General features: G+C 48.6%; 2 protein-coding genes across 9 annotated transcripts; both read right to left on the bottom strand.

The window, feature by feature from the left end:
• Positions 1–1,707: 1,707 nt before the first annotated feature.
• Positions 1,708–8,577, bottom strand: LOC125975146 (ral guanine nucleotide dissociation stimulator). Of its 3 annotated transcripts, none has more exons than XM_049730333.2 (18): positions 8,423–8,577; positions 8,256–8,330; positions 7,845–8,011; positions 7,727–7,783; positions 7,243–7,442; positions 6,566–6,684; positions 6,196–6,408; positions 6,007–6,110; positions 5,830–5,914; positions 5,374–5,433; positions 5,081–5,170; positions 4,982–5,014; positions 4,702–4,823; positions 4,524–4,616; positions 4,375–4,459; positions 3,847–4,086; positions 3,660–3,774; positions 1,708–2,841 (listed from the first exon to the last, which is right to left on the bottom strand). In XM_049730333.2, the coding sequence occupies exons 1-18, from the start codon at positions 8,453–8,455 to the stop codon at positions 2,666–2,668; spliced, it is 2,067 nt and encodes a 688-aa protein (XP_049586290.1). In that variant the 5' UTR covers positions 8,456–8,577; the 3' UTR covers positions 1,708–2,665. The 3 variants fall into 3 exon arrangements, with proteins under 3 accessions (XP_049586290.1, XP_049586287.1, XP_049586291.1); XM_049730330.2 differs by having other exon boundaries at positions 4,270–4,459; XM_049730334.1 differs by lacking the exons at positions 7,243–7,442; positions 8,256–8,330; positions 8,423–8,577 and having other exon boundaries at positions 4,270–4,459; positions 7,845–8,005.
• Positions 8,578–10,917: 2,340 nt separating this feature from the next.
• LOC125975154 (deoxyribonuclease-2-alpha) lies at positions 10,918–16,708 on the bottom strand. Of its 6 annotated transcripts, none has more exons than XM_049730355.2 (8): positions 16,461–16,708; positions 14,783–14,867; positions 14,467–14,564; positions 13,558–13,720; positions 13,421–13,493; positions 12,994–13,112; positions 12,723–12,920; positions 10,918–12,203 (listed from the first exon to the last, which is right to left on the bottom strand). In XM_049730355.2, exons 1-8 carry the CDS (start codon positions 16,487–16,489, stop codon positions 11,781–11,783), a joined length of 1,188 nt encoding a protein of 395 aa, XP_049586312.1. In that variant the 5' UTR covers positions 16,490–16,708; the 3' UTR covers positions 10,918–11,780. The 6 variants fall into 6 exon arrangements, with proteins under 6 accessions (XP_049586312.1, XP_049586308.1, XP_049586310.1 ...); XM_049730351.2 differs by having other exon boundaries at positions 13,421–13,496; XM_049730353.2 differs by having other exon boundaries at positions 11,809–12,203; positions 12,994–13,158.
• Positions 16,709–16,810: the final 102 nt, after the last annotated feature.

A 16,810-nucleotide genomic window follows, 5' to 3' on the forward strand; every position in this document is an offset into this window, starting at 1 on the left:
AGACTTTGAGACTTTGACTTTGAAAAGTATGTCGAAGCGTGACGGGAGGGGCACAATTCAGAAAACGTGCTCAGCTCGACGAAAAAATGCGATTTAAGCAATAAAATTAAAAATGCGCCTAAAACCTAAACTAAACGCTGCAGATGTTCATTTCTCCATGCGCAGTGATCAACTTGGCACTCTAAAGCCCCCTGAGAACTTTTTAGTATGCCAACGCAACCACAGTGACGGGAGAGGAACAATTCAGAAAACGTGCTCAGCTCGTCGAGAAAATGCGATTTAAGCAATAAAATTGAAAATGCTTATAAAACCTAAACCAAACGTTGCAGGTGGTCGTGTCTTCATGTGCCGAGATCAACTCGGCACTCTAAAGCCCCCAAGAGCACTTTTTACTATGCCAACCTAACCAGAGTGACGGGAGGGGCACAATTCAGAAAATGTGCTCAGCTCAGCCCAAGTGAACGGCTGGATTCATCATATTCTGCGTCAAAAGAGGTTTCTGAATCGGATAAAATGATGCTAATATTGCCGCTAGAAACGGAGCTGTCGCTATCATCTGCCATGCTGTTTGGGTTTGTTGACATCCAGATGTACAACTTGTGACGTCACAGTAATGGCGCCGCCAGTTTGGCTTCGTGCGGGACCCGATCGATAAACTGGCATTTCATTTCAGCATTATTCTTAGTAATCGGTGTCCATTTTTAATTTCCAATGCGGCAAATGTGTTCACTTTATACATTCTATCAAATTCCGTTCTAATTGGGAAAAAAAAGGGATGTCTCTAGGCCTTTAAAGACATCAAATGAGAATAATCCTTAAAAAAATTAAAATTAACTGACGCAAACGTGAGTTCTTCATGTTTTTATTGAAAACAACATAGTGCTGACGCCGTACGGCGTCGGTTTTTCGCTTTCCAAACAAGGCGTGCGCGCTCCTGCGGCAGGGGGAACAAAATCTCACGGGGGAACCAAATCGAGCACAACACCTGCCCTCGAGGACCAGAATTGCCCACCCCTGATTTAGAGAGTCACGGATGGTTTGTTAAAATTGTTCTTTATATTACATTTATTTGATATATCTAGTCTGACGTCAGCGGCGCACGTAGTCTTTGCGGCGTCAACAGCTGAGTGTGTGTATGTGTGTGTGTGCGTGCGTGTGCGCGTGCGCGCGTTTGTTTTGTTTTGTTTTGAAGTGACATAAGACGAAAATTGGTTCGATAAAATTGTTGTTTATATTATTGTTATTTCATACATAGTTTATATATTGTTATATGGGCCTGTGGAAAAGTTTGAACTGCAACCCGCCGCTGACGTCGGACTTGTTTACATAAAGGAGGACGAACGCGATCGATGGCTTTAATGATTTGGAGTGACACAAATGGTTCGATAAACGTGTTATTTACGTTGTGGTTAGTTGAATAACTTTTAATGTTACATCAGGCCCGTTCTCAGCTTCTCGTTGTGTTTATGTCACGATAGCATATCGTATCGTTAGCCTGTTGTAGCTGGTTCATGTCTGTTTTTGGTGTTGGATTTTGTCAAATAAATTTCCCCCAAAATGCGACCTATACTCTGGTGCGACTTATGGGTTTTTTTTTCAGAGTATTGTGCATTTTATGACTGATACGACTTGTACTCCGGAGCGACTTTTAGTCCGAAAAATACGCATACATTCAAATTAATGATCCAAAAAAGCTACAGTTCACCATTTGCCTGTGCAAAAATAGGACATTTATTGGAAATACTTACAGGGGGGTGCACTTTGTACAGAAAGGCACCCAAAAGCAGACATGTTTTTATGCAGTAACAGACAATGAGCTCACTGGTGCCACTGTGCCCTCCAGTCAGCTACTCTTGGCCTCACCAAATGTGGCACTTTGCCCTGTCGCACGACACAGCCATGATAAAAGGCCAAGTATGCGTTACAAGTGACTGCGGGACGTTTCCAACACCATCAAAACAAAGCAAAAAACTGCATGTGGAGCACAGGTGTCAAACTCCAGTCATTGGGTGTCGCATCCCTGCATGTTTCTCAAGTTTACCTTGTTAAACATATTGATTCAAATGATCATTCATCCTCACGTTCTGCAGGAGCCCCCGCGGACTGGAATTTGACACCCCTGACAGAAAGCACCAATTGAAAATATTCAATTTAGCAAACAATTTGGAAAGCAACCCAGTCAAAAAAAAAAAGGATACTTTGTGAGCGTGTAGGAAAAATGACATTTTGAGTTAAATCCAAACAAATCTCCAAGAATTTGCAAATAATCTCTTTGAAAGACACAATTTGGAAATCATAGTTTGAAATAAGCCATTAGATACACACAAATGCAAATTAAAATGTAAAACTTTAACTTAAAAAAGATTCATCTTAATTTGGTAGGAGCTGTGGCAAAATGAAAGACAAATGCTTTAACATCTACCTTAGAAAAATTAAAGTTACTCCCCCACCCACTAAACAAAAACCCAAGCGAAAGAAAAATAAACTCAAATATTTAAAAACAATGAATTAAATAAATACAGTACATTCAGTGGAAGCTGTAAAACATTTGGTTGTTTTAAAAACAGAAACAAGAAATACAAAGTAGATCCTAAAAAAAATGGGCAGGGAATAAATTGACAAAGCCAAAAAGACTGAAATGAAAGCGGCTTGCGACGGTGTGGCGTCAAAAGAAAGTTCGGGCCAATCTCCTTCCCTTGGACTTGATTAGAGGATACGTGGCGGCGGCGCTGCGTTCCAATTGGTCTGCGGGCGTGTTGCCAGCTTTGCGCCTCAGCAGGAAGTCCACGCTGGACGGCGTCATGGCATAAAAAACATTGCCCGTGGCCGGGATCAACAACTCTGAGGAAACAAACACAAAGTCAACAACTGTGCCGCAAGACTCAAAAGTTAAGAGTCCTCGACTCGGATAGCGGCAAAGAATGGACGGCTGGCTTCGCAGATAAAAAGTCGTTGTCATCACGTAACTCACGCATGGAAAAACTTGTCAAGGCGTCTCTCTAGTCTGGACTTGACTCCAAGTCAAACATGGGCGAGTCTGACAAACTCAGAAGTACAAAAGCAATCAATTCGATTCAATAAATGTTTTGGTGGTGAAACAACAACCAAAACCTTTTGGGCATCTTTGAGGAATTTTCAGCTTGTACTCGGAAGGAGGACAAGAAAGTGGCAGGAGATTGGCTGGTAATAATTGAGACCCTAGACCAGCTCAGTGGCCTAGTAGTAGAGTGTCTACCCTGAGACTGGAAGGTTGTGGGTTCAAACCCCGGCCGGGTCATACCAAAGACTATAAAAATGGGACCCATTGCCTCCCTGCTTGGCACTCAGCATTAAGGGTTGGAATTGGGGGGTTAGATCACCAAATGATTCCCGAGCGCGGCACCGCTGCTGCTCACTGCTCCCCTCTCCCCCCAGGGGATGGATCAAAATCACATGGGGATGGGTTAAATGCAGAGGACAAATTTCACCACACCCAGATGTGTGTGTGACGATGATCATTGGGACTTTAACTTTTGACTTTAGAGGAGGTTTCTGATTGCCTGTTGATGGCACTAAAGCACTACTTGTGTCTAAATTAAGCTTTTACACAGCTTGAGCTCAAAGCACAATGTATGCTCCCAAAACACGCCCCTGGGGGACGAGTCTGAGCTGCGGTGCACCTTTCCCTTCGGGCAGAAGTTGAACCAGCTCGTATGCCGACGCCCGCACCGGGTCCTGATTGTGCTTCTCCAGTGCCATGCCGATGGCGGCCGGCGTCTTGTCGTCGCTCGTCACCTGAGGATGAACAAAGTCGGACTACAATTCCAACAGTGCCACCGTGGCAGTCAATCGCTGCGCTCCACAGACCAGGATGCTGCGGTACAAGTTGCCATCTTGCAGGTCCATGCGGATCCTGATAATGCGCATGTCAGGGCCCGAACTCTGACCCCTGCTGCCGGCGACAGGCTGGTTGTTGCCACAGGAGGCGGAGCGGCGGTGGGATTTGGGAGGAGTCCCTGGAACCAACCGGGAGGCCGCCGAGCCGTTGATGGCCAGCGGCGGCGACGTGTCCACATCCAGACACGACACTGACGGAGATCTCATGTGCTAAAAAAAAAAAGAAAAAAAACGTCGATCCACCATAACTTGTGACTTTATTTTATCAATTTGCCTCCAAAATATCTATCTTTTGGGGACTTTGGGGGTCAAAACTCACATATTTTGTAGCTACGTATTTTAAAATCCAATTTGTGGCTCCAAATGATATTTTTAGAAAAGCCCAACGCAAACCTCCAAAAGTTGAGGATCGTCCGAAGACGCAACTGTGACCCGCCTCGAGGAGGCGATGGCGCGGACGCACGCTCGGCTCGCTGGCAAAAGGAGGCCCGCGCTCACCTTGGTGAGTTTGGAGAGCAGGCTGTTGACGGGCCAGGACGAGTCCGAGGGAGCGTCGGCCGGGCCGCTCACGGAGACGCTGAAGCTGGACACAAGCAAGTGTCAGAACATGGCGAGACAGGCGGGACGCTTCGGCCAGGCGGACTTACTTGGGGCACTGCGTGATGACGACGGTCGGCAGGCCGCCGCAGGCTTGTGGCACCGCTTCGCAAGGTGCTTCGATCTCATTGGATAGTCTGTAACTAAACATGCACGAGTGGCCGTCTCCTTTTTCTGAAATAAAGGGGCGTCATAGCGGGGTTGTTGTCATTGCTGAACATAGTTTACCTTTCCTGGTCGCTTAGCGTGGGAACGCTGCGGTACCAGCGCATGAAGGCCTCATCCGGTACCAAGGAGCAGTTTTTACACGACGACTGCAGCAGCTGGATTTGAGCTAGAACCTCAAATTCCTGTCAAAGAGGAGCAACAAAGGAATCCAAGCAAAGAGGATCGAAGCGCGCAAAGAGCGTGAGATTGCGACCGCGCTGGCAGAGTGGCTGGCTCCTAAAGTCTCTCATTATGGGCGCGGCCTTCATGTCTCAGATTGGCTAACTACGCGTCCACTCACGCGTCGGCGCTTGTCAAAGTTGATGTAGCCGTTCTGCAACGAGACCACGCGGGTCAGCAAAGAGGCGGGCAAAGCATGCAAAGGCAGCGACGCACTGACCTCCAGCCGATCCTTGACAGCGGTGTCCAGCATGGTCAGGTCGGTCAGGAACTGGCCCAGGTAGGGCACCGTGCCCTGGCACGCGCCCCACTGACAAAAAAGTCAGCAAGACCATGACACCGTCTGCTTTTCAAACCAGCACGTTTTTGCTTTTGCGAGCTTTGCGCCGATCTTGGCTCCAAATCAGGTTCCCTTACTTGGGCTCAAACAATTCAACCCCAAAGGTTGGCCTATATCCCGCATTGGGTTCCTTACTTTTTTCCCAAGTGCTATTTGATATGAATTGGGCTCACCTCTGTAGCGCGCTTGCTGGTGATGTGCTCGTCCAGGTTGGCAAACTTAGATGTGCCTTCCTACGTTCGACACAAAAAGGGGAAAAAATTAATTGAGTGGCAAAACGCTATTTGGTACATTTGGTACTCACGATGCTGGCATGATTTAAAAAAACGATTTTCCTGATAGAACAAAGGCAAATGCCCTGAATTCCTAGATTCAAGCCCTCCCCCAAAAAAATCGTCATAGTACACTCGCTGACAACTTCTCACAGCAAAGACATAAGAATGGAAGCGTTTTGGGAGGCCATCCTGCTCATTATAATGTGCCCACCTTGGCCACCTGGGGGCGGTATGAACACACACAGGCAGACAAAAGGATACATTGTCCAGTGAGACGTCTCAACTGCTCTCAGCTCATCTGTACAGCGCAAATATTTGTCATTCCACGCAGAGGATTTTTTTCTCTCGCATCACCTCCTTAAGCAACTCTCGGCTCTGCGAGTAGTTGTCCTTGTCCGAGAAGATCTCGCACAGATCCTCGTACTTCTTCATCATCTCCCTGGAAAACAAACAGTCGCACGCACAACAATTTGACATCACATTATGAGCCTAAGCACATGCAGTCAAAAGAGTCAAGGCGCACGTCCGTACCTGTCGGTGTCCTGCCACGTCCTCCTCAAGCGGTGCATGGGGTTGCTCTGCAGGGCCGACACGATGGCATACAGCGAAGAGAAGTTCTTCTTGCCGCGACACGCCTTAATAAAGCGAGCGTGAGGTGCAAATGCAAGGCAGAGCTACAAGGCGAGCCGTGCGCTGAAGCCGGTTGGCACCAGCGCTCACCTGGGCCACGGCGATCCACTTCTCCAGCAGCCTGGCCGGCCTCCGTGTGCCAGCACTGCCGCTCAGGCATGAGACCAGCACAGCGTTGGCCAGACAGTTGAACTGGCGGACGGTGGCCCGCACGGACCAGCACGCGCCCTCGTGGCCTTTCTTGTCGCGCTGCGACCACAGCGAGCCCAGGCAATGGTACGGCACCAGGCGCACGAACAGATCCTACACGCATGCAGACACGTTTGGCACAGGTGAGTTGCGCCAAGTATCGGCGAGTCTAACCATTTTCTCCAGAATCCCAAATGAAGACCGACAGCGCAAAGCCCACGGAAGTGGTGACGCAAAAGCGAAAGACGGCAACGCAGACATTTTCTCTCACCGTTTCAATGCGGGTGAGCTGCTCGGCCACGACGGCCGTCGGGAAACCCAGAATGGCGGCGGCCTGGAACTGACGTGTATCCCGAGACGACGGGCTGCTGGCGACGTTCACCTCTGCCCCTGGGACATACATTTTTTGCTGTCAAGGTCTGACCCGCGTGAGAGGCTACAGAAGGATTAAAAAATGATAAATCACTTCTTTACAGGCATAACATTTGGACTGCTGGAAAATACTTTGTCGTGTACTATTTAACTTTGATCGGCCTCTATTTTTAATTCTGCATTATTTGGGGAGGAGCGTCACTGGTTAGCACGTCCGCCTCACAATTAGGAGGATGCGGGTTCGATTTTACTTCCGGCCTTCCCTGTGTGGAGTTTGCACGTTTACCACGTGCCCCGTGTGGGTTTTCTCCAGGCACATCCCCAAAACATGGTTGGTAGGCCGATTGAGCACTCCAAATTGCCCCAGGTGTGAGTGGAGTGCGGATGGTTGTTCGGCTCTGTGTGCCCTGCGATTGGCTGGCGAAGGCAGGGTGTCCCCCGCCTACTGCCCCATGACTGTTGGGATAGGCTCCAGCACGCCCATGACCCCGTGGGGACAAGCGGTACAGACAATGGATGGATGGATGGATGGATGGATGGATGGATATTGGGGTGGGGGTAGGGCTGAGGCTCAACCTGGATATGCGTCGTCGGGCAGCAAGGCTTTCTCACTGAGCTCCTCGGCCAGGCGAAGAACGCAAGCGCGAAGGTCAGCGGCGGAAGGTGAGTCTCCAGGAAGAAGTGGCGCCAATCGCAGGAGGCGCGAAGGCTCCTGGAGGCCGCGGAAGTCCTCGGGGTACTCGGACAGCCATGCGCCAAACAACGAGCGCACGGCTCTGCGGTGCAGGTCACAACATTAGGGACACTTTTGCAAGCACTTTGCCTTCACCAAATGACCAAATTGACTCTGCCAGAGAGCTTTGTTCAATTGCCTTGGCCGCGAACAGAATGCAGTCAACCCCCGTTTACCGCGAGGGATACGCTGTCGAGTGTCTTGGAAGGCAGAACGCAACCAAATGCTGCCGTCGCTTGGTTTAAATACGAGCGGGGTCACAGACCATTTCAACTCGTAAATCAAGGCGTTGACCGAAACTCTTTATGGCGTCAAATGCGCGGCGACCTGTTGAAGGATTTCCTGGGCTGTCCGTCGTCAGCGTGGCTGGGCGGCCACTCCAACCTGCCCGAGCAAAGGTCAGGTGAGGCAACGTCTGGTGCGGCCACGGAAACGGGAGCCCTACCTGTCAGTGAGCACATCCAACACTTTCTGCGTGGTGCTGAAAGAGCGATAGGTCGCCAGGAAGATGGCGACAAAGCACGGGTCACCCAGCGCGAAAGAGTGCAGCAGGTGTAGCGTCAGCTTCTCTTCCGTGCCTGCCTTCACATACTTGCTGCGGGAAACGCACGACTGCAAACGCAAGGACAAACCAAAACAACACACCAATTACTTCTCACAGGAGTATAATGCTCTCACACACTCAGACTTTGCTCACACACACACAACTGAAAGGCTTTTACCCAGTTCACGGCATGCACGCACTCACGCACGCAGACGTTTTTTTTCTCACGTTTACTACGCTGTTCCACTTCCAAACCACTACGAAAAGGCTCTCCCATGCAGATATCTGCAGTATACACACGCTGTCTCTTACCGTGGGCGAGCCAGCCACTTGTTTGACCACCACTGTGTAGATGAGTCCATCCTCTTCCTCCTCCGCAACTGTGGACTGCACGCACAAGACACGCACACATGTTAATGCTGCTCGTTGCGGAACGCACATAACTGCTGGTTTTGATTGGTATTGATTGGCGTCCTCACCGCATTCAGAGGACAGTACCACGTTGTCTTCATGGGCGACGACTCCACCTGAGCCAGAAAAACATGAGTGGCACGTCAAGCCCAGCCAAGTTTCTTTCCATAGGCCTTTGTGGCAGAAACGCCGCAAGGGGCTTCTGAACTAGCACGGGACCACTTTTTGCCCACAGAGACAAAGCTGGCCGGCCGGCTGCTCGTGGCGAGTCAAGACCGAGCGTTGGCTCAGTAACGCCAGAGAGGCACGAGGGGCTGGCCGAGTCGAGGCCATTGACATACGGCTAATGCTAATTGCTACCTGACTTAGGCACGTTTTCTCCTCAATTCATATGCAGTTAGCCACTTTTTGTCTTTCATTTGCTGGCGGGAAGCAGTGGAGTGCGCATGCCCAAAAAGCCCAGGGACTTATGTCCAGAACAATAGCCCCTCTCGTCTTCCTCCAGTGCTCTATTTTTTTCCTTCTTTGTGTTTGTGTGCACTGTGAGAAACCAGTTTGTCCAATTACCACAACAAATTTTACTCCAGACTATGATGCACTAGGAAAAAAGCGAAACCAACAATACTATTGATTTCTTTATTACTTTATTAGATGTATTCTTTCACTGATTCTTCAAGATGGTGTATTTGGTCAGAATGTTTGCCCTTGGATGTGATTTCGATTTCATTAGATAAACATATTTCATAAATCTGACCTGCAGGCGCTGAAGTGATGGAAAATGTTATTCATCATAACAGTGTCGTATTTAATAAGAATCACTGATAGTAGTTTTTTGGTGAAATATTTTTTTAATGCTGTTAATAAATGCATTTGTTTTCAAAAATTTTTTTTAATATCCATGCTTTAGTATCTACTAAAAGTAAAAACCTTTTATGCAATGACCTTTACATGTCATTTATATTACTTCACACAAACACTACATCCATCTGCTCCTGGTTCGGCACCCCGGTCAAAATTTAGAACCCAATTCGGCCCGCAAGTCAAAAAGTTTGCCCACCCCTGCTCCAAAGGAAGCAAGTGGGAGCAGTAAAGCTGATCATGGCGAAAAGAGGAAAGTAGTGCGCAAAACGGTTGAATTAATCGCAAAATATGAGTCCGGTGTGCTGGTGTCAGAGTTGGCGCGGGAGTTTTGCATGGCAAGATCGACAATAAGCTCGATTCCCATGAACTTTAATACAGTACGTATACTGTGTTATCTTTCATTAGAATTTCTGCAGTTTTTCTTGTTTTTGTTTTTTGAAATTAAGAAAGAAAATGGTTTTGATGTTTTTGCTGCACACGAACTTTAATACAGTACGTATACTGTATGTTATCTTTCATTAGAATTTCTGCAGTTTTTTGTTTTCGTTTTTTGAAATTACGAAAGAAAACGTTTTTGCTGTTTTTCCTGCACACGAACTTTGATACAGTACGTATGTTATCTTTCATTAGAATTTCTGCAGTATTTTTGTTTTGGAAATTAAGAAAATGTTTTTGCTGTTTTCTTGCACACGATCTTTGAAATGTTGTCTTTCATTGGTAAAAATAAAAAAAATGTTTTGATACGCTTTTTTTCCCCTCACAATTTAAAACGATATCTTTTACTATTAGAATGAAACACACAAGCGAGTTGCAACAGATACGGCAATACATTCCCCAGCCTAGCCTACTATTTTAATTCAGTTTATTATTTATATTACCGTATTTGCCGGTGTATTGGTCGACCTTTTTCGATCCAAAATCGACCGAAAAAAATCGACCTCGACTTATACACCGAGTCATAAAATTTAACTTCGTATTCATCGCTTCAAATGTGATGGTAACCAAGGCCGTTTCTCATGCATCTCATTGTGCGTTGCACTTAGAAAATTTGAACCGGGCGGCGTGCGCGAGTGCGCGGCCCGCTGGAAGTCGAATGAGGCGCCGCGATCTCCTCCGCGGTGCTTATAAACAGCTGATCCGCTCGGCAGGGGCTATTTTCGGCCACTTGGCGCGTGCGCACAGCCTCCCGGATGTGCCGGGGGGGTGCGCGAGCTCGCCGGCCGCTGGAAGTCGAATGAGGCGCCGCGATCTCCTCCGCGGTGCTTATAAACCGCCGATCCGCTCGGTGGGGGCTATTTTCGGCCACTTGGCGCGTGCGCACGGCCTCCCGGATGTGCCGGGCGGGTGCGCGAGCTCGCCGGCCGCTGGAAGTCGAATGAGGCGCCGCAATCTCCTCCGCGGTGCTTTTAAACAGCCGATCCGCTCGGCGGGGGCTATTTTCGGCCACTTGGCGCGTGCGCACGGCCTCCCGGATGTGCCGGGCGGGTGCGCGAGCTCGCCGGCCGCTGGAAGTCGAATGAGGCGCCGCGATCTCCTCCGCGGTGCTTATAAAGTGCCGATCCGCTCGGCTTGGAGCTATTTCCGGCCTCCCATTGGTGCCGGGCGGCGTGCGCGAGCTCGCCGGCCGCGATCTCCTCCGCGGTGCTTATAAACAGCCGCATGCGCACGGCCTCCCGGAATTTGAACACATTTCGTCAAAAAATTTTGCATATTGAATTTTGAAGTTTAATATAATGCAACAATTGAGCTCGACTTATACAAAGGATATATCATAAAATCGTAAATTTCCGTCGAATTTTAGGGGGTCGACTTATACACCGAGTCGACCTGTACACCGGCAAATACGGTATTTATTTATACATTACCTACTTGTTAGGGTTTTTCAAATTATCCTTATCGTATGATTATGTTGGAATGCAACCGGTAATAAATAACCTACCTTGTCTCATCCTACACAAGGTCGTAAAACATCCCCTGATATGTTTTGACTAGAGCACAAGGGCTTCCTATTCAGTCTACTCTTACCCCCACTCTTTCTCTTAATAAATATGCCTTTGCAGTTGGGAGAGGCTCCAGATTTCATTCCTGTAGCGAGTGAACTCTCCACCTGCAGGTGTCTAAAAGAACTTGCCTGTCTCCCGTGTGGTTCTTGCAAAATAAGTTGGAGTGAGCAAATCTCTAACACTACTCACTTATTTATGCAGTTTATGATGTAAAATAATGAAAAAAATGCTTTAAAAAAAGCGTTTTTTTTGGCTTGGAAAGGGTGAATCTTTTTCTATTATTTGTAATAGGAAAACATGATTAGGAATTCGAACGATTCACTTCTCGAACAGCCTTCTGGAACGGCTTGTGGTCGAAAACCGAGGCTCCACTGTACTAGTAAGTAAGTAATGTATTAAAGATCAAGTAAAAATATGTGAAAATTTTCACATATAAGTCGCTCCTGAGTATAAGTCGCCCCCCCAGCCAAACTATGAAAAAAACGCGATTTATAGTCCGAAAAATACGGTAAATGAAAAACGTTGTCTTGCAATTAAAAAGAAAAAACAAGCAATTTCTAAATTAAATATTTTCCGAGATTTGAAGCGGATGATTTGTTATGTATGCTTTATTGGCAGTGAGCAGAGCCGAGCGCCGAAGCCCGACAGGGCTGACACTCGAGCGCAGTGGTGCGGTACGCTTTCCACACGGTGGCGCGGCGCTGACAAAGCGTGCCGCCCCCCCGCTTTTCCTCGGCCCGGTTGCGGTTGATGTCACCCACGCATAGCCAACCACCGTCCGCCGTCGCCGGCCGTGGGCTGACGGCCCACTTGGAGTGGTCCTTGCTGTTATTATAGGGCGACAGGCCGCCCGGGGACAGGCGCGTGACGTCCAGCACCTTCCAGCCCGGGCTGCAGTCGGATGGCAGGATGCCTCCCGAGTGGATCCAGAACTGCACCAAGAGGTCCGAGCGCAGGGCGGGGGCCACCCATGACTGGTACAGGTCTACACCAGCAGGGGGAGGACAAAGGTTAGGGAAGGCAACAAAGTCAAACATTTCAGCCCTCTGTATGCATCTCAAATAGGAGCTGGAGGATGAACTTGTCCTGGAGTTTGACCCTCTACTCGCAGCCACAATGGCGGACTTGTTTGACTCAAACTGATGTCCTTGTCAAATTGCACGATGCTCAATTTAACAGGCTTCAGAAGATAAAATTCTTAATTGAAATAAAGACTTCCCTATTTCATTTAGGTCAGACCTACATAATGGACGTCAAATGGCCGCTTCAAGTCAAGATGGATGACTTGCAACTTTTGGGGCCTGGCTTCTACAAGACTTAGTTTGCGAGTCTGTTCAAGAACCAAATTCATGTTGCTGCATTAAACTGGCTTCAGCGGCTGAATTTAAAATAGAATCCACACTTGATTGCTATCCAGCCGAAGATGACTGTTGAAACCAAAATGGCTGACTTGCTGTGTTAGCCGAAAATGCTCGAAAACCAGTTTTTGCCCTATTTTGCCTACCGCGGTCGAAAGCAGCTCCTTTGGCGAAGCTGACGAAGGTGGCGCCGCCTTTAGATGTAAGCGTGACGCTGCGGTTGGTGGGTGGGGCCAGCGCACTGCTTTGATTGCATACGGCGGACAGAGCTGGGGCCGCCGCTGCAAAGAAGGGCGGCACGTCGCAGTCATAGACGTTCGCCTGGTTGATCTGCAGCTGCTCACCTGTACGAAGAAAATCGCCACATGCGCTGACATTTTGCAGTGGTTCTTTTTCTTTGTCGGACATCTGGTTTACCGATGGTGTGGAAGTGGTCCAGCGGGAAGCTGACGCACAGGAAGTTCTGTCCATAAGTGGCACCACTGTCGGGGAAGTGGTAGCGACCCGCCTGTCGTGCCGGGGGAAAGATGGGCGTGCTGTGGATGAGCCAGAAACCCTGTGTCTTGTCCAGCAGCACCACACCTCCGCGCCACAAAAGGCAACAAACGCACTCCAGTCACATCGCAGAAAAAGTCTGTTTGCCTCTCGAGTCATGCTAGGACTTAGCGTCACGCATTCGGCGAGAAATGAATTGGTTTGATGACATAAGTATCGTTGCTGAATGCGTGTCCCGGCACATCGGCAAACGTGGCTCTCCTTGGCTAAGCGGGACTTGATTTGGGTACACTCGAGAGGCGTATCAACAAAAACGGCCATGGCTTTTTTGGGCAAGTGCAGAGCTCACCTTTGGTGTGTCCTCCTTTGTGGTTGTGCCCAAGCCCATCCTGGTCATTGTAAAGGATGTAGGCCACTCCTGCCTGCTGACAAAGAGGGCATTGTGCATTTGAATCGGCTTACCGTCGGACAGGCGAGCGAGCGTACTTGAGTCTGCCAGTAGAGTTGCGCCAGCGTCCTGCCCAGCGCTCCCATTGTGTCGTTGATGGTCCCCACGCCGGGTGTCCAGCCGGCGCTGCTCTCATCCAGCAGCAAGTACATTAGACCCGATGCCGCGCCATGCATCTTTGGCAATTTGTACATGTAAAACCTCAAGGGGAAAAAAAAGGCTGGAACTGCATTTGGCACGTAAAACCGGCTGGCATCGACATTCATGTCGCTCAGATAGAAAATATTTGTCAAGTCTGCACGCGTGGGAAGGAGGCTCCTGCCGGCTCAGCTTGTCTGTCCAATTCCACTTTGAAATGAAAAAGAAACCCGTGTAAATGGCACCGTTGCATTACGTTAGAAATGCCATCCATCCATCCATTTTCTGAACCGCTTAGTCCCCACCGGGGTCGCGGGCGTGCTGGAGCCTATCCCAGCCGTCATTGGGCAGTAGGCGGGGGACACCCTGAACCGGTTGCCAGCCAATCGCAGGGCACACAGAGACAAACGACCATTCGCACTCGCACTCACACCTAGGGACAATTTGGAGTGATCAATCGGCCTACCAAGCATGTTTTTGGAATGTGGGAGGAAACCGGAGTGCCCGGAGAAAACCCACGCGGGCTCGGGGAGAACATGCAAACTCCGCACAGGGAGGGCCGGAGGTGGAATCGAACCCGCACCCTCCTAACTGTGAGGCGGACGTGCTACCCAGTGCGCCACCGAGCCGCCCGTTAGAAATGCCAACGTGGTGGAAATCAAACATAGTTCCTAACTTGACTGACACTCAAAAGAGAGCTTGTTAGGAGGCTAGCGTGCGTCTTGGCAGTGAGAAAAAATAGTGACTGACGTGCGAAAAAAAGCCATGCGCGGCCGTTATTTCGTTTCGGTTTGTTGAGTTGTCATTACCAGTCGACGGCGTCGCCCTGGTCGTTGTAGCAACTTATTGGAGATGCTGGGCCCCCGTGCGGCAAGAAGGAACACAGCAGCAGCAACAGGGAGAACATCTGGAAAACGACAGACAAATCCGACAAGACACTTGAAAGAGGGACACTACCTCCATAGTACACGTGCGCGTGTTTGGTGGAGTACACAGTGCTCAAGACAAGAGTGAAAACCCTCTCAACCGAGGCTCGGCAAGTCCGCTCCTCGGGAGCCACTCAGAAGCCTGATGATTTGAATCGGTCGTGTCAAGGAGGGAAACTTGGAAAATGGGCGGACTTGCCTTGTCTTCCCGTCTTAACTTTACAGCGAAGGTTGGAGGTCGGCGCGCGAGGAAGGGCTGCTGTTCACAATTGGCAATTGTAGGTCTGTAACACATTACGCAGTTTCAACATTGAAAAATAGGAAAATGTACCAGAAATGTTTTTAATGTATTACACGCATATTCAATATGAATGTGTACTGCAAGATGAAGATGACATGGAAAATGTACTGCGCTGGACTGGAAAAACGTTGGGCAAGACAATCACAGCAGTTGTAATGATATGAGCAAATGGAGATCTGCTTATCATTGTTTATGGGAGTGTGACATGTACCTCCGGACAGCAGAGGGCGCTTGAATATTCCGAAAATGAACAGGACGAGAGAGACGTAAATGTTCCGGGCTGTATACTGTATGTGATGAAGCGTGTTGAAAGAAAGTAAAAGTTCTTCTTCCTCAATATACGGTTTGGTTATTGAGAACCCACAACGAAAAAACAACACAGCAGTTGTCCCTTGCACATACAACACGCGCGTGAACATGTCTCGGATTCTTAATGATGCTAAATAATCAACTTGACGCCCTTGCCATCACATAAATGATGTCAAAGTGCTGCAGTGAAAATATCCTCTTACTTAAAAGTTACTTTGTGCAGGTTGTAAGGCAGATAGAAAGAAATATCTTGCATGAAATCAAATTGCGGGCGGCTCGGTGGAGCACTGGGTAGCACGTCCGCCTCACAGTTAGGAGGGTGCGGGTTCGATTCTACCTCCGGCCCTCCCTGTGTGGAGTTTGCATGTTCTCCCCGGGCCCACGTGGGTTTTCTCTGGGCACTCCGGTTTCCTCCCACATCCCAAAGACATGCTTGGTAGGCCGATTGAAGACTCTAAATTGTCCCTAGGCTCCAGCACACCCGGGACCCCCGTGGGGACTAAGCGGTTCAGAAAATGGATGGAAATCAACTTGCCTTGAAATGTGGTCGTTGGTCCTCATGTAAGTTGTCCGGTGTTGCTTTTGGCTTACTGGCTACCAGTCACGTCATCGCATGCGTCACGTCACATGAATTCGTTCCACTTTTTGATAAACGGAACTTGTCCCCCCACCCCCTTTATTTATTTATTTAATTTTCGTTGTTGTTTAGGTCGAACGCGATGGAATGCGGAAAGGAAAGTGTCCTCACTAACGTTGAAATGCAGGTGCAATGAGCGAGGCGGCTCACGACCGCTACCTCGCGATGTCTTATTTTTTCTATTTCCTTGACAAGCCACCATTTTCATTTTGAACATGTACGCGCCATTATTTTCTTTCCAACCTCAAGCCACAATTTTCATGTCAAATTGAGCATGAACGCGCCATTACAATTGTGTACAACATAAACTTGATTTTTTCCCCTCAGATTTGAAACGCACATGACTGAAAGGGGAAGTAGACGAAAGGGGTAGTAGACGAGTGTTTACAATTTCGGTTTCAAAATGTACACGAGCGAGTGCAGAAGTGTCTTCTTCACCAAAGCTTCACTTTTTAAAATATTTTTGAATCACGGAGATGATTTTATTGCTACATATGTTTTCTAATGCAATATGAACACTGACAATGGTGTGTCATTTCTTTTCACTTGAATAAGTAACGCTGTTATTCCCATCAATATATTTCAAATTGTTTTGTTCAGACAAGTAGAAATATAATTTTTAGGTGTTACCTGCAGCTGAGAGACCTGATGAATCTCATCGAAATATTCCCTTCAATGTTAATTGTATGTGTTATTTTGCACTGGATGTCAGTTTCCAGGTTCTTAACTGATGAATTTCGTCTTCTGTGACACAGCGGCCCAGTCGACGTCGAGCCTGACTTCTGTCACCAGCCGGTCAACAGATGGAGCAGTACTGCCTCCCCAGCTGACTGCCAGCTGAGGACACGATGGGGCCAAAAGAAGGTCCGAGGTTAGCAGGAAGCGTCGCATGGCTCGCCGCAAGCATAGCAAAGGCCGTTCCGCCGTGGATTCTTGACATCCTCCAGAAATCCCGCAGCGCTGAGACCTTTATCCTTTGC

The sequence above is a fragment of the Syngnathus scovelli genome, chromosome 9 (assembly GCF_024217435.2).
Source record: "Syngnathus scovelli strain Florida chromosome 9, RoL_Ssco_1.2, whole genome shotgun sequence".
NCBI lineage: Eukaryota > Metazoa > Chordata > Actinopteri > Syngnathiformes > Syngnathidae > Syngnathus > Syngnathus scovelli.